Source organism: Ostrea edulis, chromosome 8 (assembly GCF_947568905.1).
Source record: "Ostrea edulis chromosome 8, xbOstEdul1.1, whole genome shotgun sequence".
NCBI classification, from domain to species: domain Eukaryota; kingdom Metazoa; phylum Mollusca; class Bivalvia; order Ostreida; family Ostreidae; genus Ostrea; species Ostrea edulis.
The window spans coordinates 23,864,896-23,886,580 of NC_079171.1; the positions used below are offsets into that span (position 1 = coordinate 23,864,896).

Genomic DNA, 21,685 nt, shown 5'->3' on the forward strand with positions numbered 1-21,685 from the left:
ACAACAAAAAACGTGAATTAAGTATATACATAAACACTGTCGTAAAACTGTATGTTTTCTACACCCAACTAGAAAATTCAAATACATTGCGCCATGGTATAACAATATACAAGATATATTAGGGAAAGAGGCGGGAGAAATAGCAATGGTTTGGAGAGAGAGGGGGGAAGGGGGGGAGAGAAAGAGGGGATGAATGAATAAGAAATGTGAGATATAATGGATGAAAGAGAAAAGGGACAGAGGCAGGAAGGAGAGGGATTCTGATGGATTGTCATTACGGACTTTCCATAATCTAAAAAAAAAATGCATACCTTTTGAAATAAAGATAATGTTGACATGAAATAACAGCCGACCATTTTGCATTATCTTCGACATGAATATAAGGTAAGGTGCAGCAGGTTAACTTTATGATGTTGTGCTCACCAGGAGTGTGTTCACTTGTAAATTTCTAGTTTGTTAATATCAAAGTAAACGTACATTCATATTGATAACATCAGCTGATGAGAAATGAATATAGCAGCACATACCGTAACAATATATAAATCCCAGCGACAAAATAACACACGTCCATCTCAAGCCGGCCATTCCGAAGGAGGAAGTTAAAATCTGTAATTAAAACCCTCTAAAATTATTCATCCGCTGAGGACAATATACCACTGAACTCACAAGTGTCAAGTGACCCACATTAAAAAAGGTAAACACGGGGATTTCTTAAACATTCAACAACATTCCATTTAAAACAATTAGACATGGGCGCACTGTAATAGATAGGTTATCAGACTGCCGACATCAAACCTTCTTCACAAGAAGTACAAGTATTTTCTTATTTCAATCTCCAATTGAACATGATGTATATGAGTATTTTAGTAAACACGTACACTTTTTGAAGTGGTGGTTTCTTGTTTTGAGATGTGTTGGCGGATCTCACCTCTTCATAAAATCGCGATCGGTTACCGACAAGAGGAATTTTCTGAAGGTATTATAATGTAAAATTCACCAATTCATTATCTAATTGATTTATTCATATGTTGCCCGACAAATTAAACGATAGTAGTGCTTTTATATATCAATTATGTATTCATATCTACATGTAGCAGTCTGTAAACAGTTATATAACAGTGGGCCCATTCTGAAACACAGACGGAGATTCAGCCGTGTTGTGGGTATAACGGTGAACCCAGTGTTAACCCCTTAATTCAGGAAATCGACTGGTATTCCCACAAACTTCTCACAAACTTCCTTGTAATTTTGTAATCTGAGAGAGAGAGAGAGAGAGAGAGAGAGAGAGCGTAGGTATTGGAGCCGTTTGATATTTTCTTTTCTGGAACACTAACACAACATTGTTGCATAAACAAATCAGCGGCTAAAGTTTTAATATTTTGAAAACTAGTTACAAAGAAATACACGGGAATTGCAACATGAAATATTTTATCTAGAATTGACATTTAAATATATCGACGACGTATTATCTATTAACAATGTTAATTTACATTCATATGTCGATTCAAAATATCCCCGTGAACTCGAAATAAAGTCCCCACAGAGTCGTTCAATTCTGCTTCATACTTAGATATTTTATTAGAAATATATTAGCGGAAAAAGAAACTCTATTTTCTAATACATGAACAAAATACTAAAAAATAACAATGAATAAATTATTTTTTGTAAAACTGTTAACAAATGTATTCCTTACAACATTTCATGATCCATTAATGTTAACGTCGAATAAGGTCAATTTCATCACACTCGAAAGACACTGAACAGTGCGACATTTAACTCTGGACACGACAAAAGTCCAGAGTTTCGCCAACCCTTTTATTAAGGATACAAATAAACCCTTTACAAAAAAAAGATGGGATTTTATGTCCACAAGACATGCACCAACATTTACACTTGTAACTATTGTAGTTTTTAAGATATTTCACCTGAAATCAAAAAATCCCATGGGATTTTGGAGGGATTTTAAATCCCACTTGGGGGATTTTCACTCCTACCAAAAATCCCATGGGAGAAAAAATATAATTTCTCCCATAGGATTTTAACTCCCATATTTAAATTCAAAATGGGATACAATGTCCCATAGGAGGAAATGTCCCATAATGAACATGAAATGGCAGTGAATATCCTATTTGAGCATGAATGGGAATAAATATCCCAAATAAAACACAGGATGGGGACTTTTATCCCATGAATATAGTAATAAAGCAGAAAATTGTATCTTAAAGAGTGTTGTTTGTCATGATTCTTAAGAATGTACTTGCAAGCTAAGGAATGACATTAACTTTATATCTAGTAATTACATTCCTAAATTATGTAGACCTATACATGTGTTAATGGATAAATGTCTAAACAACATGAGAAATTAAATTATATTAGAGCTCTGCATTACTAAACTCTTTCCCATGCAATTTCAATTGTATACATATAACCCTATCACAAAAATATTAGAATAAAATTGAACGGTATTAAATTATGCAGTTAGAACACTAACTTATTTACATGCAGCTGTTCACATTCTCTATTTACAACCCTTTACAGGTCGTCAGGTGTGAATATTCACAGGAACCGGTATTTTTGTCTGTAATAATAATAGTAGGCCCTATGGTACCATCCCCAATGAAAAAAAATAACCCAAAAGGAATGGCACCATTTCTTACTCAAAACTTCGCTTCAAAATAATTCGAAAATTCTGCTTTTATTGTCCCCACCCCAATTGTCATTCTGATTCAGTAATCCCAGTGCTTTTGTTAGGGGTGTGTGGTATATACCCCTACTCTTATCATTATGTACAGGCTAAATTACCGGTTCCTCTGATATGTTGTGGAATTTTGGAATAGCCAAGCTTACAGACTTTACAATTTGTTTACAATATATTAAAATTAGTGTTAATTAAGTGCTTACGGTGAAATCTGCTACTGCTAGATGATGCTAAGTTGTTTCGTGAACCGAATCAGACATCTCCAACAAGATTCTCGAAGATTTAACAACACAAGAATCATTTTACAAAATGCATGCTTCGGTCCATCATTCTTCCTCTGACAATCACATTCATTCTGAAGTCAAAGTACTTTCTCCTATACCTGAAGCGTCAAAAAGACTTTGACAGGTAAATACGAATAAACGGTTAACAGACATCTCGACCCTTAGAAAGTTCAGTCCTGGATGTTCTAGTCCAAAAAGAAGTATGATCCAATCTTATGCATTCATTTAATAAATTTCCGGTTGAGCAACACCCAAATCCTCTAGAGACATTGTTTACAGTTATATGACATTACCTAAATGTGTGACACAATATTAATCCACCCCTGCTCAAAGGGGCATAAGCACCGAGCATAGACCTAAATGTTGCAGCCCTTCACTGGCAATGGTGACGTCTCCATACAAGTGAAAAATTCTCAAACAGGACGTTTACGTTTTTTTTTTGTTTGTTTGTTTTTTTTTAATTTTTTTTTCATGTTTTTAAATGTTAAACATGAAAAGTATAACTGAATCTGTGTTCACAGCCAAAATTTTAACCTTCTGGATGCAGGAATAAAAGCAATATTTTCTGTGTTATGTAAACAAAGACTGGAGTCTTTTTATGTTTACATTTAAGGTGGCTCACTACACCGGGAAATAGTTTCTCAAATCAGTACAAATAGATTTAATATTTTAAAAAAGATCTGATGATATACAATAAGTGTGTATGCCAAAAACAGCAAAAAATGCAAATTTGGATAAAAACATGATTTTCAAAAATATTATTTCAACACATGAACAAAAGACTGGTGGATTTGAGCTCAAGATCTGTAGTTCACCAGCCCAATGCTCTCTCTCTCTCTCTCTCTCTCTCTCTCTCTCTCTCTCTCTCTCTCTCTCTTGCCCAATGCTTTATTAATTAACCATTTAGCTATGGTGTTATAGACGAATAAATCGATCAATACAAATACTTTCCCAAAACATTTAAATCGCCATCTTGTAACATAGTGTCATAAAGCTTTAGTGTAGTGAGTACCTTAACAAACCAGTGAAATGTTTAATTTTGTAATTGAATTTTCAAAGCATCTTTACTTTTGCACATGCAATTTTACAAAGATTATTCAATAAAGGGTAAAAAAAAAACAACACTTAAAATACTTGTTTTTGATCCACTGTAGATTTTAGGAAAATATTAGATTCCTGGGTCAGAGAAATCTAGACATCATTAAATGATAATGAAGTATTGTATAAAAAAAAAAAAAATTCAAAAAAAAAATTCAAGACTCTGCAATATGTTTGCAACTAGGAGAAATGGTCACAAGCTATTTTACACCCGCATCCCTCTTGGATCGAACCACTATAACTTTTAGGATAACAATAAATCCTCTCCCAACAATGTGCACATCTGCAAATGGCAATGAAGCATTGTACAAAGTTTCAAGTTTATCAGATAATCCATACAGGAGGAGAAGCATTTTAATGCACAATTTAAGACTTTGTGACAGACAGACTTACAGATATGGACAGAAAATACAAAAACCATATAATTATATGAAATGATTTTGCATGTAAAAAGTACATGAAGTGCACAATTATGATTTAAATGTAATTATCATTTTTATTAGGAATTTAGATGTCTCCTCTTTTTGCAAACAATTACACATTTATATATGAAGATGACATATATAGTGAGCATATAAAACACTCCTACCAAAAATGTAAAGAAATATGTGCAATGCAAGTTTGAAAAATATGTATGTCTTAAAAAGTGATTGACTATATATCAGGAAGCAAGCAAGCTCACTCCATGTTACTGTGCTACAACTAACTGAAATTCACTACATTATCCAAAATCCACCCAAAAAGAACCAAAACCTACCAACACTAAATACCAATATATATCCATGTGAGGTCAAGGTTTCAGGAGTGAAACAATGTGTTTTTTAAACTTTAAAATCATTATGTTTTACTTTTGTAGGATATTCATAATGTTGAAATTGATTTAAAGCAATCAATTTTCAATTGGAGATACAAGGTACATGTATGCACATAAATGTACCACCCTGAATCTCATATCATACCTTATTATAGCTGGCAAAATTATGAAATGAAATTTAATGTCACCACAGAATTTATAATTTCCGTTTCTTTCTCTCAATTCACATGGAGACTTCCTTTTTTAGAGTCTTATTTTCTTTTACTTGAATGTTCTAAATTGAAATCTAAGGAATAATAATCTTGGAAGAAAAATCTACATGAAAATATTTTCTACTTTGAGAAACAAAATGACAAACATAACTGTTTTAAATGTAAGTAAGAAATAGAAAAATAATTCAATTTAATGCACTTACATATGTAATTGAAAGAAAATTCCTTTGAGTACATGATTTTAGAATGAAAATAAGATTGATTAATATTCAATAAAATATTTCAATTTCTTCAAAACTTCGATCTTCAGATGATTTTCCATCCATTGACACCCCAAATGTATGATCACACACATTTAGCAGGAACATATGTTCCTCAAATCTCCTTCACAAAACACTTGACTACTTTTGAAATGCAATTTAAGTCTTTTTAGAAATTAACAAAGATGAGTGTACAGATTCATACCCTAGCTGTTGATGATTGCTAAAACTGATCACTACTCAAAACTCTGAAACAAATCTTTATGGATTTTTTTGTATTTCACACACACACGCACACACACACGTACATGCATACACACATCAAAAATATCAACAAGACACTGACCTTAACTAAATACCTGAGTTATTTAGATAAAAGTATTACTAACCTCAATATGAATGAAATCTATATAATACAGTAACTTTTCTTGCTCTAGGCATGCATTTATATGCTAAATTCTAATATTCAGTAGAAGTATAATACATGTATAAGGTGTAATTCATTCCCCCAAAAGCGTCTATACTAATGAAACATTTTACAATTATAAACTTGATATACACTTTTAACACTATTTGGATCTGACCTTGAATCAGAACCCTGGAGTTGCAAGTGTCACAATTTTTGTACATCTTTCTGTTTTTCTTGACAATGCATCCATCATTTATAATATTCTAGTGTCAACAAAATTAAAGAAGGATTCTTTTAAATCATAAAGACATGTAATTACTATGACCATTTTTGGTTCCATCTATTTTAAAGCTAGTATCAAAACCTTTAGATTCTAACATGTATATATAAACTGTGTTTTTAATTATCAAATACCAAAAAAAAAACCCACCCAAAAAACCAACCAACTTTTAGCCATTAGTGTTTTATTTTGATAATTTAATTTACAGATACATGTATAAGTTAATTGTCATAATGTCATTTAATTCTATTTTATTGTTGCATTCCTCTTCTTGCCCTTGTAAAGCACAATCTCATTAAAATAAGATCTTTGATCCGCTCCGTTATTGTTATAAATAAGATCTTTGATCCTCTCCATAACAATAACGGAGCGGATCAAAGATCTTATTGAAACGACATAACAATAACGGAGCGGATCAAAGATCTTATTTTAATCAGATTGTGTAAAGCACCTTAGAGTAATAACCTGTTTTATATAAGGCTGCATGTATATAAATTTTATTATTATTATCACTGATAGAGGTCATGAAATTTACAATTACCTGTTCCTTCTTTACCTAAAAGTATCAATAGCATTAAGGAAGATGTTATCTAAATTTAAATGTTTTACACATAAACACTATATATCAAGTTTGGTTCCTCCTGGAGTCAGAATTTCTACCCTAGGAATCATGATATTTTCAAGCTTGATGTTTTGTTTACTGTCACAACAGAAGCTGACCACTAGCAATAGGTCACATGAGAGAATCAATTGACCTAAAAATCTATTAATTAACATGATTGAAATGTTTTAATCTTTATATCCATGATAAGATATTCTTTATATATTTTATATTGAATTCAATTGGTACTTTGACCTCTTTATTTTCAAAATAATTGGAATTATGTCTATATACACACATGTGAGAGTTGGCCTCCATGTGTCCAATGAAGAAATTATGAATAATGGAATGACAAATTAATGATTGTCTAATGCTTACAGGGATGGATCCAGGAATTTTTGAGAGAGGGGAATTTTACCATTAATTTTGGTTATCAAGGGAGGGGGGTCCACCCTCAAAATGTGTTATTTTTACTTTATTTTAGCAAAATTTCCTGAACCAGCACCCCCTCTGGATCCACCACTAGGTTATCATTTACTCCTTCATTCTTGATTACAAACCTAAGGACAATAAATTGTAATTTCACATTTTTTTTTAATTTGACAATATTTCATTATCACACAACAGCAAAATTATGAAAGCATATACATGTAGCAAATTGATTGTTCTGACATATCATTTGATATACATATATATTCATAAGAAAATTTGAACTATCATGCATATTATAGATTATCAGTCATCAAGTTTTTTGTTGTTTTTTTTTTTTTCAAAGTAATTTCACATTTTGAATCTTGCTTATTAATTGATATGTTGATATGGAATCAAATGACATGCATGCACGCAGAAGCTATGTGAAAAATGTCAGATCTTGTGTAGCAATTTGTAAACCCAATGATTACAAAGCCTATTAGTATTCTATATCAGTAAAAGAAAATCCTATTTTAATTCATATTTTGCAATAGATATGATAAAAGGAATAAGCATTTAATAATAATTATCAAAATCTATAGTATAAAATTGAAAAACAATCTCATAAAAATATAACATATATTTTACACATGCATTTTTGTAAACTTTACAAAAGGAACAGATTTCCCCCCTGAATTTATATAAAAATCAGTATTATGTCCTGTGACATTTTGTTATTATGCTTTAATAAACTTCTAATATTGACTTTGTCCTTGCATGGTCATTTTGTCCATTTTTTTTTTTATATATCTGTACCCAGGTTTTGTCTGGTGAATTTTACCCCAACTAATCCCTTTGTGTATAATACACATGGGATGTTCTTTACAGCTCAGCAAGCCCCTGACTTTGTTTCTCATTGTTCCTTATCTACAATTACTGGGTGAATGACTTTGTGAGGTTGTAATTTGCCATCTAATACTTTTATAAGCATTTCATATCATGATCAACATATCATGCTATTTCAGTCAATATTATAAATAATTCATTTGATACATAATATGTAATATTGTAGGCTTATATGGTGATATTTGGAAAATAATGGCAAATCAATTCTCAGCATGAACATTGAAAATTATGTTGCAATATACATCACCCAATACAAAGACAAAGGATACATTTTAATTTTTACGTTTAAATTCATATGAAATATTGTGAAATTCATAATCATGTGAATGCAATAGCTGCAGAACTGTAGCTCTCTGAGAAAATATTAATTGGTACAGATCTGTCCCAATATTTTCTCAGAGAGCTACAATTTTGCAGTTAGTGAATGTGGTTAACTTATACTACCATTAAGATATGTAATCTCTTTCTAATATTTGTTTAATTTGTACCTTTTTCATATTGTACAACAAAGTATAATTTAATGCACATTAATCCTCGGATTATAATAATTTTTTTAAATTATTTTTTTTAGGCTTAATTTTTTTTTAATTTATTTGTACAAATAGAAATTAAGTGCATCATAATATATACTTTTAAAGGTAAGATGTACAATTGATATATAATCACTCATACCAACCATTCATACTCCACTCAAACATTTCAAAACTATGGATTATAAATTTTGATTAGTGCAAAATTTGTTAATTTCTATAAGGTCATCTCAAATCTTTTAAAATCATTTTAGTGACTTTTTGGGGGAAAACACCTGAAACACTTTTAAAGCCAATTTAAATGGTCCAGGTCAAGCATATTTGGCTTTTAGGCCAAATCTTTGTAAGATCATTTGTGCACTTTGACAATTATTTCTAAATATTCGGGCTAGTATAATGAAGAAGTATGGATGTTTCAATTTTCATTAACATTTAATACCAAAACCATATCTCCTTTGCTTGACCAAAAAAGCCCCCCCCCCTCCACACACACACAGTGAGGTCTAGATCCGCCACTGTTTAATCTGTGATTTTGGGGCGAAGTTGGATCAATTTCATTTTATAAACAAGTCCAGTGGTACGATGGATTTTTCATTTTCAAGACAAATTAATAGAAATATAAATTGTTAGCCAGTAAAAAGAAGTAATGATTTAAATCAGATACTTGGAACAGTGTTGATGTTAACAGGGACCTATATACTAGTTAGTATATAGGTCCCTGATGTTAACTTATGAAATTCTTATATTGTATACAAGATATTATCCAACTAACAGATAGACTTTTGCAATTATATCTTATGCATTATGAACTGTAACTAAACAATATCACTATTAAAATCTTATGTCCATTTCCATGTAGTTGGGAATCAATTAAGCTTTCCTGGTTCCGATTTTGATTTAATTTTTATTTTGTAAATATAAATCAATATTTGTCTAATCACAGGAACCGGTAATTTTGTTTGTAATGATAATAATGAGAGTCTATACGATACCACCCTCCCACCCCCGTGTTTTTATTAGGAGGTGGTATTGAATACACCCGTAAATACAGGGCCGTAAATTACATGGAGGCGGAGGAGGCAGCTGCCTCCTCCAACTTTTGAGCCAAAAAAAATTAAAATTTAAAGTTCATTAGAATTTATGTTGTTTCCAATAACTAAGAACATGATACCTCCCTTAAAAAGCATTCCAAATCTTTCTTTTAGAATGAGTTAGTCAAGTAACATCTTAGAAGGCCCTAGAATCAAGGATTTTGCACGAAACGTGTTCAGTGTGCACAAAATGTGCTCAGCGTCTGGGGGCCTAGGCGGCCCCCAGACCCCCGCCTAATTTCCTGCCTCCTCCAAATTGAAGGTTAATTTACGGCCCTGAAATATCATTACAGACAAAATGGTAATATATTTACAAGTGCACTTTACGTATTGTTCTCCACGGGCAAGGGCACAGGCACCGGAAGTATGAATACATGTATTTAGAGATTGGCCTTCTACTGGTATATAATAAAATGAATTTTATTATACCGGTAGAAGGCCAATCTCTATACCGGTAGAAGGACAATCTCTAAAGCTTACCAAAAAAAAACGTGAAACGATTACATGAATCGAAGAGGGATGAAATAGACGCCGAATTCATACACTTCAGAGAAATTATTCCCATAAAAAAAATATGAAAAAAAGTTGAGGGGGGGTAGTAATATCCATATTTAAGGTGCCTGTGGACAAGGGCGCATCCAGGAATTGTTTAAAGGATGAGCGGATTGCGACCCAAGTTTGTGCCTATTCCGCCCCGGCCCCAAAGAGGGGTGAATATCGCAAACTGGTAAAATGACCAGTTTTGTTTAAAACTATGGAAGTAAAGTGGAGTGACTACAACCCTCTCGATCCGCCACTGATGAACAAGAACTACATTACGGGGATTAGAAAGCACAGGGTTCATTTAGAATAATTGTAATCTTTAAGGAAATCTTCGTGGAGCACATTATCGCAAATAGTTGCTGAAATTGAACCTTACCATAATTCCGCCGGCGAGGATTGCAGCTATTTTCACTTTCACATCGCAGGAGGTGCGTTTGATGAGCTATCAACTTATACAGACAGTATCTCCTCATATCTACATGTACAGGGGCGGATCCAGGAATTGTGGTTACGGGGCGCCACTTTATGAGGCAGTGGGTCCATGGCGAAGCCCTGGTTGGGGCCCAGGGGGCGAAGCCCCCGGAAACTCCTGGGTTTTACAAATTTTATGGGGCTTGAAATATTTCTCCTATTTAGTCATTTGTACTACTTGTATTTTCTATCAATTTAATAAGGTGAAATTAATAAAATGACCCAAATTTTAAGGGTTTTTTGGGGGAAAATATTAAGTTCTCCCAATAAAGTAATTAAAAAAATTAAAAGATTTTGTCATTTATTTCTCCGCCTACGCCCCCTCTAAATCCGCCACTGATGTATATTGCAATAATCTACCAGAATATACTGACACCTTATAGGTGATACTTCATTAGTACAAATGGACACCACCACCACCACCATCCCTCCAAAGGGAGGGGGTGAGACTAACAACGAAAGGGGAAAAACACATTCCGTAAATTATAATATACATGTAACAGACTGTCTTTGCATTTAGTCCGAGTGTTTTCAGTTATCTTTTTAAAAATTCTATATATTGATTGCAACACAAACATCCTATTATAATTACATGGCGATGATAAAGTCTCAGTAAGTTTCCACAAAGCTGAAAATTGGTATACACCATATTGTACAAACTGATACAGAACTAAAATATTGCGGAAACTTATCAAAACTTTGCGGTAGACTATCAGTATAGCAATGTGCATACTAAAACAGAACAGTTTCTGCAAACCGAAATTTGCGTAAACTTGATCAGCTTTCAGCAAATTGTCGTTGCGGAAACTACTTGAAAACAACGTAGATATATCAAGTTTCAGCAGGACACACCAAGTTTTTGCAGGGAGAAAGCTGAAAAATGAGTGCGGAAACTTGACGAAAACCACTTGTACACCTAAGTCTATGTAGTGAAATTTGTATTTTTCATCCATTTGTAAATTCCATGTTTTTAATGAAAAGAACTTATAATAATTGACATTAGTAAATACTATGTAATATTGCAGGTAAATTTTGTAGGGTATATAAGCGAGTGGGGGGGGGGGATTCAGACCAGCTTTTAGTGTTAGGAATTGCATGCTTTAGTCCCAGTTTGTGTTACTCTGAAGTGAAGTCCCAATTGGTTATTAAAATGCACGTACATAGATCTATACATTTCCATACACCTATATTCAGTGCAACCCCCCCCCCCCCTAAAATTTTCAAATTTAAGGTAAATCGCGGTATCTTGTTTAGAAAAATGTACTAAACGATAAAAGAAGCAATAATTTCTTCCACTCCCGGAGAAATAAATGACAAAATCTTTTGATTTCTTGCATTACTTTATTGGGAGAACTTAATTTTGTTCTAAAACCCATAAAATTTGAGTCATTTTATTAATTTCACAAATGACTAAATAGAAGACATATTTCAAGCCCTGTAAAATCCCGGAGCTTCCAGGGGCTTCGCCCCCCTGAACTCCACCAGCGCTTTGCTCTGGATCCACTGTGGGCCTCAAGGCGGCCCCCAGACCCCCTGCCTCATAAAGTGGCGCCCCCTCCCTGTAACCGCATTTCCTGGACCCACCCCTAATATTACGAAGTTCATATAACCAGAATCATCGAAGCTTAGACTGGGTATTTTGAATTGAAGATTTCCAAAACGCAGTTTGACAAATAAAAACGGGTGTGTAATGCTCTAGTATGAAATTATATTGGAAAAGAAGAATCTACACGCGTGCACATGCGCATGCCTTTCTGCTGTCTGACTGGCTCTATCCTTCAGACTCTCGCGTTATAATCTAGGGGATAATTGAATTATCTCTCAAGATCCATGCAAATGGCCACATTCAAGTAATAAACAATTGTGTAGTATTACATGAATTTACATTTGTTGATTTTAAAGCAAGATAACCATGAATTATGTATTGTATTCAGAGGCGGGTGCAATATTTCAGTTTGGGGCCCGGAGAAATTGCTGGGTGGGTGGGTCTAAAGACCGCCTTTAGACCTCAGTAAGTCCAGGACAAAGTCCTGGGTGGTTCCAGGGGACAATGCCTATGAAAGCTCCCGCTTTTTTCTCTCTTCTTTTTATTGCAAAAACTAGCACCAGTACTCTCTAAAGTATTTTGATTGCATATCTTTATTCTTAAAAGCTGTATATTTGGCATGCGCATATTTAATATACATTAATGAAAAAAAAGTCTAAAACTATATCGCATTAAAAGTGTACAAATTAAGTTTACTTAGTTCATTCCCAACATTGGGTGCATGATCTTTAGTTCCTTAGAATGTATTAAGTACTAGAGACACACGTTACATGGATATGAAAACAGACTCAGATTTGATTGATAGGATATTGTTTAAGTTTCCTCTCGAGAATTTTTCACTCATATGAAGACGTCACCATTACCGGTGAAGGGCTGAAAACATAGGCCTATGCTCGGTGCTTACGGCCTTTCAGCATGGAGGGAATTTATCGTGCCACAGAAGTTGAGACAGTGGGCCTCGGTTTTTGCGTTCTCATCCGAAGGACTGTCCCATTGGGTCGTCTCTTACGACAGGCAAGGAGTACTGAGGACCTATTCTACCCGGTGTTGTAAAGCATAAGATTCTCCCCCGCATAGACTTTCCCTCCGGAAAAACGGGCCCGGGATAGACATTCCCCCCGGAAAGATGGGCCTGGAATAGAATTTCCCCTTACGAAGAATTAACCCGGGTCCAACCCAACCCCCCTTGGAAAAACCGTCCCAATATAGAAATTCCCCCTAAATGACAGTACACCCCCATTCTTACATTTTAGCTATGTATCTGTTTCCATTTCTATTACTAGAATTCTCTTGCTTATTTAGACCCAGTAATTCTTCTGATTATTTTTGTGTGTGTGTATCGTGAACAATCATCATCTTATGATTTTTTTATAAAAAGGAAATTGCTCAAATCGTGTAATGGTATATCAAAATTCATTCAGACATCTTAAAAGTCTTTATCGTTATTTACTAGTATCTAACATTTGAATTAGTAAAGTTGGGAAGAACTTAAATGATTTTTTTAATTTAAATAAACGAGAAAATTTAATAACTTTTATTTATACAGTTCATCTATTTTACTTTTCAAATATTTTAATTATACATCTTATAGTCGATTTTTTACGAAAAATCCTACTTATATTGACCATCGTTAAAGTCTTTTGGTAAGCATATTGTATTTACAATATGCATTTCAAAGTTCATCTATTTTACTTTTCAAATATTTTAATTATACATCTTATAGTCGATTTTTTACGAAAAATCCTACTTATATTGACCATCGTTAAAGTCTTTTGGTAAGCATATTGTATTTACAATATGCATTTCAAAGTTTTCAGCGTGTAAATCCAACTTCATCATGTCAACAACAAACAATATTCGTTTGTTTTATGAATATCGTAATATTAATGAGCGCATCTCTATTTCCTTAAACTATTATAACAAATGAAATCCGGAAACAGGGGGGGGGGGGGTGTTCTATATATACCAGGGTGATTTTTCCGCCAAAGGGGAGACTCTTTATTGACTTTGTACATAGGGGGAAATTATATGCTGGGGCGCAATTCCGGGCCCGTTTTTCCGGGGGGGGGGGTCTATGATACAACACCGGATCCCCACGGGATAAAACATATCTGATATACATATTACATGTAAAAGCCCTACATTAACTGGATACTGGATATTGGACTACAGGGGCTTTGCAATTGAGGACTAACCGAATCACGGTTAGGGTGGTTCGGGAGGGGTTGTCCCCCTCCCTTACGGGAGAAAATATTGAAGCAGAGCAATTTCAAGCACATTAAATTCTTATCTTTGAAATGATGGGGGGGGGGGGGGGGGGTGCGATCTCCACACCCCTTAATTCCGCAAGTGAGACTGTTAGTTAACTCTATGTTAAAATTTAGAAGATATAAAACAGAAAGAATTTTGATACAAGTAAAAAGTTTCATATATTTTAGGAAAATTATCTAGATGTGCAATATTTAGGATTAAGCTCAATAAAAATCCGAAGTATGTAACATTTGATAAGGGTAATTTTCGCATGGGGCGCCTCTATGCCGGCTTGATTAGATCGCGTCGTATACGTACATTTAATGACAGAGTGAAATTTCAGTGTTTTTATTGAAGAAAATATGTGGTTGTCATAGACAAAAAACTCCGCACTTTTATCGTGTCCAGAGTTAAATGTCGCACTTTTAAAGGTATTTTGTTGATTAGGAATATGCATTGATTGATCACTATTTTACGATCAAGTGTTGCATCTATATATTTTGGAAAATGAACTATACGTGATGGCTGGTCGAGGGGTTGGGGAAAGGGTGGGTGCTTTGATCAGTCCGCTACTAAAGTTTTCCTAGTAATGAAGACAGTATTAGTTCTTCATTGTAAAATCTATTTCCAATATCAACCGTAACTATTTCAACTCCAGTAAAGCTTCCACCAAAAATTACAACAAACAACAAATCATCAATACATAAATGTTCGAGATTATGTCTCTAGGTAGTGTCAAAAATAACAACGAAATCTTTCTTTGGAAGCGGAAGACCATAATGATAACAGAGATAACAATGAGGTCTTCAGTTGGAAGCGGAGGACCTGAATTACAGTAATCAAAAAACCCATATATACTAGACTAGATAGGTTAGGGTCAATGGCTTATGATCTCGTGTCTGACGAAGCGTAACGTGTAGAATTTAATAGGGTAGTTTGTTAATTGGGAATACAAAATGACTGACTAGTGGGACCACTATTTTTTTAAATTTTATTATTATTATTTAAGTAGTGTCAAGAACAACGGAATCTTCCGTTGGAAACGGAAGACCTTAATGATATCTTATTCAGGTTTCCATTTGGGAGCAGAAGACCTTAATTACAAGACTTGTTCGGTTAGGGTCAATCTGTTATGTTGTCGTGTCTGACGAAGCGTAACGACTAGGATTTAAAAGGATAGTTTGTTAATTGAGAATACACAATGACTGACCAGTTGGGCCACTATATTTTTTTTTATATCCGTGTGATTATTTCCTGTACATATAGTATTGAAATTGTACATTGTATAGAATATCAGGGACTAAGTAGAGTGATTGATCAGTATTTTCCGTTCAAGTGCCATTTCTATCTGGTCAAAACGAGCCTTTTGTCAATTTTGGACAATAAATCCTGCAGGAGGAGGGGTGGCTTCTGCTCCTCCGCCGCTAAAGTTTTTTTTTTTAAATTTCAAAATATTCAAAAATAAACACGATTATCTATTCTAAATATTTAAATTATTCAAAATGTTAACGTTGTCTATTTCAACTTCCAATATAGTTAGGAAGCTAAGTGAATAACGCTGAATATTACCGCAGATATCCATTGACTTCATTTACCTAATTATTATAGATCAACACAATTATATTTATACATTTACTTAAAAAGTGGCGGATCCAGGGGGTTAAATTGCAATATGAATACTTTACTTTTGAAAAAGAAGAAAATAGAAAACCCAAACAAATAGAAACTCCAAATAAACAATGAAACATACTAGTAAAGATCACAGGAATTTATCACGTACAAAATCAGTATCTAGGTAGTATTAGTGGGTTAGTGTCTGACGAAGCGTAACGGTCAGGACTCAATGGTGAAGTTCGTTAATTGGAATTACACAATGACTGACCAGTGCTTTACGTTCAAGGGTAAAAATGGGCCACTTGTCAATTCTAGAAATTGAATTGTGCGAGGGAGAGGGGGATGTTCGCTCTCAGTCATCCACCACTAAAGTTAATAAACATCATATGATGAATTCCTTAACATGTATATATGTAAAGTATTCAAAATGTTAACATTATATCTACTTGTATTTTAACTTCCAATAATGTTACAATGATAGATGAGTACCGCTGTTATAGGCATCACCAAAATTATCTAGCTAGTGGCGGATCCAGAGGGGTAAGAAGTAGGCATAAAATCGTGATAACAGTACTTTGCTTTTGGAATAATGATAAATAAACCCTGACAAGACAACCCTGATATATATATAAATGTCCGTGATCATAGAAATGTATCACATAAAAAATCGATGACTAAGTGGAATAACAATTAATTGTCAATGATAACAGGTTTTCATTGCGAAGCAGACCTTAATTACAATAAACAAGTACATCCATACATACAAGACTAGTTCGGATATGTTGTCATGTCTGACGAACCGTAACGAGTAGGATTTAAAAGGGTAGTTTGTTAATTGGGAATACACAATGACTGACCAGTGTCCCCACTACATTTTTTTTTATTTCCGAACTAAACATCGTGTGACTGTTTATACCATACAGATATGAAATATTCAAATTGTACATTGTAGAATACCAGGGACTAAGTAGAGTTACAATGGGAGTAGTTTTTTTAATTGGAAGTACACAATGACTGACCAATATTTTCCGTTTGAAAGTGCCATTTCTATCTGGTCAAAACGAGCCTTTTGTCAATTTTGGACCATAAATCCTGCAGGAAGAGGGATGGCTTCCGCTCCTCCGCCTCTAAAGTTGTTTTTCTAATTTCAAAATATTAAAAAATAATCCTCGTATGATTATGTATCCTAGATATTTAAAGTATTCGAAATGTTAACGTTGTTTATTTCAACTTTCAATATAGTTAGGAAGCTAATATTAAGTGAATAACGCTAAATATTACCGCAGATATCCATTGACTTCATTTACCTAATTAGTAGATCAACACAATACGTCTACCTAATAACTGGCGGTTCCAGGGGGTTAAACTGCAATATCAATACTTTGCTCTTGAAGAAGAAGAAGAAGAAGAAGAAGGGGAAAAACCAAACAAATAAAAACTCCAAATAAGCAATGAAACATACGAGTAAAGATCATAGGAATCTATCACCTACAAAATCAACTCACGACTAAGTAGTGTCAGTGGCAACATAACGGTCTGTATTCAATGATGAAGTTTGTTTATTAGAAATACACAATGACTGACCAGTGTTTTACGTTCAAGGGTAATGTCTATCTGGTCAAAATGGGCCGCTTGTCAATATTAGAAATTGAATTGTGCGAAGTAGGGGTGGGGTGTCGTTCTCGGTTATCCACCACTAAAGTTAATAAACATCATAACATCATATGATGATGGCATGCCTTCATCATATGATATATATATATATAGTATTCAAAATGTTTACATTATATCTACATTTATTTTAACTTTCAATAAGTTAGAATGATAGGTGAGTACATGTACGTACCGCTGTTATAGGCATCACCAGAATTAATTTAGCTAGTGGCGGATCCAGGGGGGTATTATAAGAAGTAGGTATAAAATCGTTGTAACGGTACATGTACTTTGCTTTTTGAACACTGATAAATAAATCAGATAATCCTGATATATAAATGTCCGAAATCATAGAAATGTATCACAATACAAAATCGTTGACTAAGTAGTGTCAATGGATTGATTTAAGGTTTCATGTCCAACGAAGCGTAACGATTATGATTTACGAGGGTAGATTGTTAATTAATTGGGAGTACACAATGACTGAAAAGTGCTTTACATTCAATAGTCGTGTATATCTGGTCATTAAGTGGCTGGGGAAATAATTAGTATTATGCGTGAGGGATGGGAATGGGACGGGGGATCCGCCCATTCGCCACTGAAGTTATAATTTGAAAAATAAACATCGTATAGTTAAATTCTTTTGCGTATACAAGGTATTCAAAATATTAACGTCATCTATTTTATCATCCAATGAAATTAAAATGATAAGTGAAGACTGTTGTAACCACACAACTTGTGTAACTAATTAGTGGCGGATCTCGGGGTTAATACATTTGTAAGTAGACCTAAAAATTTGCGATAACATTGCTTTGCTTTATAAGTAAAAAAGTCTACAATATTCATAAAACATTGATACACAAATGTCGAAAATCATAGAAGTTTATCACTATAAAATCGCTCGAGATGTTTAGAACACTTAGGGCCGAACTTCCCTAGAGTCGAGACGTCTGTTAACCGTTTATTCTGACACGCCTGTCAAAGTCTTTTCGACGCTTAAGGTAATGGTAGCAATCGGAGAAAGTACTTTGACTTGAGAATGAATACGATTGTAGAAGGGAGGGAAAGATGGACCGAAGCATGCATTTTGTAAAACGATTCTTGTGTTGTTAAATAATCGAGAATCTTATTTGAGATGTCTGATTCGGTTCACTAAACAACTTAGCATCACCTAGCAGAGTTCATCTTTCACCGTAAGCACTTAACACTAATTTTAGAATATGTAAACAAGTTGTAAGTTAGGCCTATTCCGTAATTCAACAACATATCACAGGAACTGGTAATTTAATATGTAGTAATAATACTGCTACCCTTTATAAAACCACAAGGATGGTGGGTGACGATAATTTTAAGAACTATTTTGAAACGAAGTTTTGAGTGAAGTATCAGCCCTTGTACCCCCCCCCCCCCCAATAGCAGCTGATTAGGGGATGGTACGGTATATGGTATACCCACACTATTATTAATACACTGACAAATTACCGGTTCCTGTGAACATATTTTAACACCTGACGACATATGAAGGGTTGTGAATAGGGAATGTGAGCAACTGCATGTGAATGCACGGGCAATGGAAGTTGATGTAAATAGATACATGCACATACTATATATTTACATTAACTTACAGTGCCCGTGTGAATGAGTATTTCATACTGTTCTTGTCTGCTTGTTGCAATAATATAGTCCCGTCCAATTTTATATGGAGATTTTTGTGCAAGGTTATATGTATACAATTAAAATTGCATGGGTAAAAGTTTAGTAATGCAGAGCTCTAATATGCTTTATTATCTCTCATGTTTTTTAGACATTTATTCACAAACACATAGGCCGACACATAAGAGTTTATAATTACTATATATATTTAAAAATTAATGTCATGCCTTGGCTTTTAAGTATATTTTAAGAATCATGACAAACAACACTTTTTAAGATACAATTTTCTGTTTTATTGTTATATTCATGGAATAAAAATCCCATCCTGTGCTTTATTTGGGATATCTATTCCCATTCATGCTCAAATAGGATATTTACTGCCATTTCATGTTCATTATGGGACATTTCCTCCTATGGGACATTGTATCCCATAATAAGTTTAAATATGGGAGTTAAAATCCTATGGGAGAAATTATATTTTTTCTCCCACAGGATTTTTGGTGGGAGTGAAAATCCCCCAAGTGGGATTAAAAATCCCTCCAAAATCCCATGGGATTTTTTGATTTCAGGTGAAATATCTTAAAAACTACAATAGTTACAAGTGTAAATGTTGGTGCATGTCTTGTGAACATAAAATCCCATCTTTTTTTGTAAAGGGTTTATTTGTATCCTTAATAAAAGGGTTGGCGAAACTCCGGACTTTTGTCGTGTCCAGAGTTAAATGTCGCACTGTTACTGGTATTCGAACTTGAATTAACAAAGTTAATAACGCGTGTGACTACCATTTACATTCACGCATCCTTGACAACGGCGCCTCATTAATGCCACTAACGTGTTAAGAAATGCTTGAGGGGTGTTGTTTCAGATGTTGGTTAAAACCTGGCCTAAATCAGCCTATGCCACTGATTGGTTTCGTAAACGGTCTAGGCGTCGTTCCATTTCATCGTAGACGTGCTCTATCGGCGAGGAATTGGGAGAAACAGCTGGTAAAAGTAAGACATCAACATTTTGTTGAACAAAAAAGTCCCTGACTACACGTGCATCGTGTAGCCTTGCGTTGTCTTGCTGCAGAGTAGTGTGCTTTTGCTGTATATGTATGAAGATTATCGGATGGGGCTAAATAATTTCGTTTCGATAGCGTACGCCGCCGTGATTTCCATTGACAATTTGTAGAGGGGTCCTTCCACGTGTTGTTATTCCACCCCACATCATAACGCTACCGCCACCGAATTGTCGATGTTTCACAACACAATCGTCCTGGTAAAGCTCCCCAACACGACGATACACTCTACAACGGCCATTCAAATGAAATCTGGATCCATTAGTGAACAGAATGTTGGCCCAGTCCTGTATTCTGAATCGCAGATGTCGTCTGCACCACGCTAGTCTAGCGATATCATGACGTTGAAGCAGTATTGGACGCACCGCTGGACGTCTTGGTCTGACGTTGTGCTCGTGCAGATGATCACGGACAGTTCTTGGACTGATTGGTTGAAGTCCAGGAATGCTACGAGCAGTCAAACTTGCTATTTGAAAACGATTTATCAGGTGTACAACTCTAACGCGGTTGTCCTGTCGACGCCACGTCACACGAGGACAAAATTATGTTGTTTATACAAAAATAGTGAAGAAACAATTATTCAACTGCTTTGGGATTGTCCAAAAGTACAGAGGATTCTAAGATATAGCATAACTTTGTGCAAAACAATAGATATCAAAATTACATTAGATTAAAAAAAAGTTATTTTGGGAATGACTAGTTCTAACTTGAGTAGTTCTAAGAAATAAGCTTAATTATGTTAATTTTCAAATCATATATATATATATATATATATATATATATATATAAACTTACAAACGCTGCACTATACATGTATATTGAGGAAGTTTAGAGAAACATTTAAAAATTAATGACGTCACCCAAGTCGATGCTAGAAAGAGGAAACCAACAGTTTATCAAACATGACTGGATGAAGTTTAAAAACTGAAACAATGTTTATTCCAAAATTAGATTACAACATGTGTATTTGAAAATTCTATCAGTTTTGTACCTGATTTCATTATTAGAATACAGTTAAACATTATGTGTTCCGGGCTATCCTCCTGGGTCCCCATCAGGGCGAACTGTATAGACCTAAATGCAACTAACACACTATTGGGTCTCAGATTTTCCCCACGCCCTTCTAAATTAAAATCGTAAATCTGTCTATCCTTATTTAAGGCAATTTGCATTGAAGAAGCTAATTTCATTTATATAATGTTGAAGTCATCATTACGGTATATAAATGAAGCAGACATAACTATAATTAGATTGTAACTTTCAGTAGATTGCAGAAACCAAATATGCTTATTTTTAGCTAC

At 34.2% G+C, this 21,685-nt stretch overlaps 2 protein-coding genes across 2 annotated transcripts in view; both read right to left on the minus strand.

Annotated features, from left to right (window-relative positions):
• The window catches only part of LOC125662940 (receptor-type tyrosine-protein phosphatase kappa-like), a 97,014-nt gene extending 95,835 nt beyond the window's left edge, over window positions 1-1,179 (minus strand). Inside the window, exons 1-2 of the mRNA XM_056147213.1 lie at window positions 879-1,179; window positions 528-606 (exon numbers count right to left, since the gene is read on the minus strand). Of these exons, the coding sequence (XP_056003188.1) occupies window positions 528-585 (58 nt within the window). The 5' untranslated portion in view covers window positions 586-606; window positions 879-1,179. The remainder of the gene's footprint in view (window positions 1-527; window positions 607-878) is intronic.
• Window positions 1-21,685, minus strand: part of LOC125662941 (receptor-type tyrosine-protein phosphatase epsilon-like) — a 118,460-nt gene that overhangs the window by 44,046 nt on the left and 52,729 nt on the right. The gene's annotated exons all lie outside the window — the stretch shown is intronic.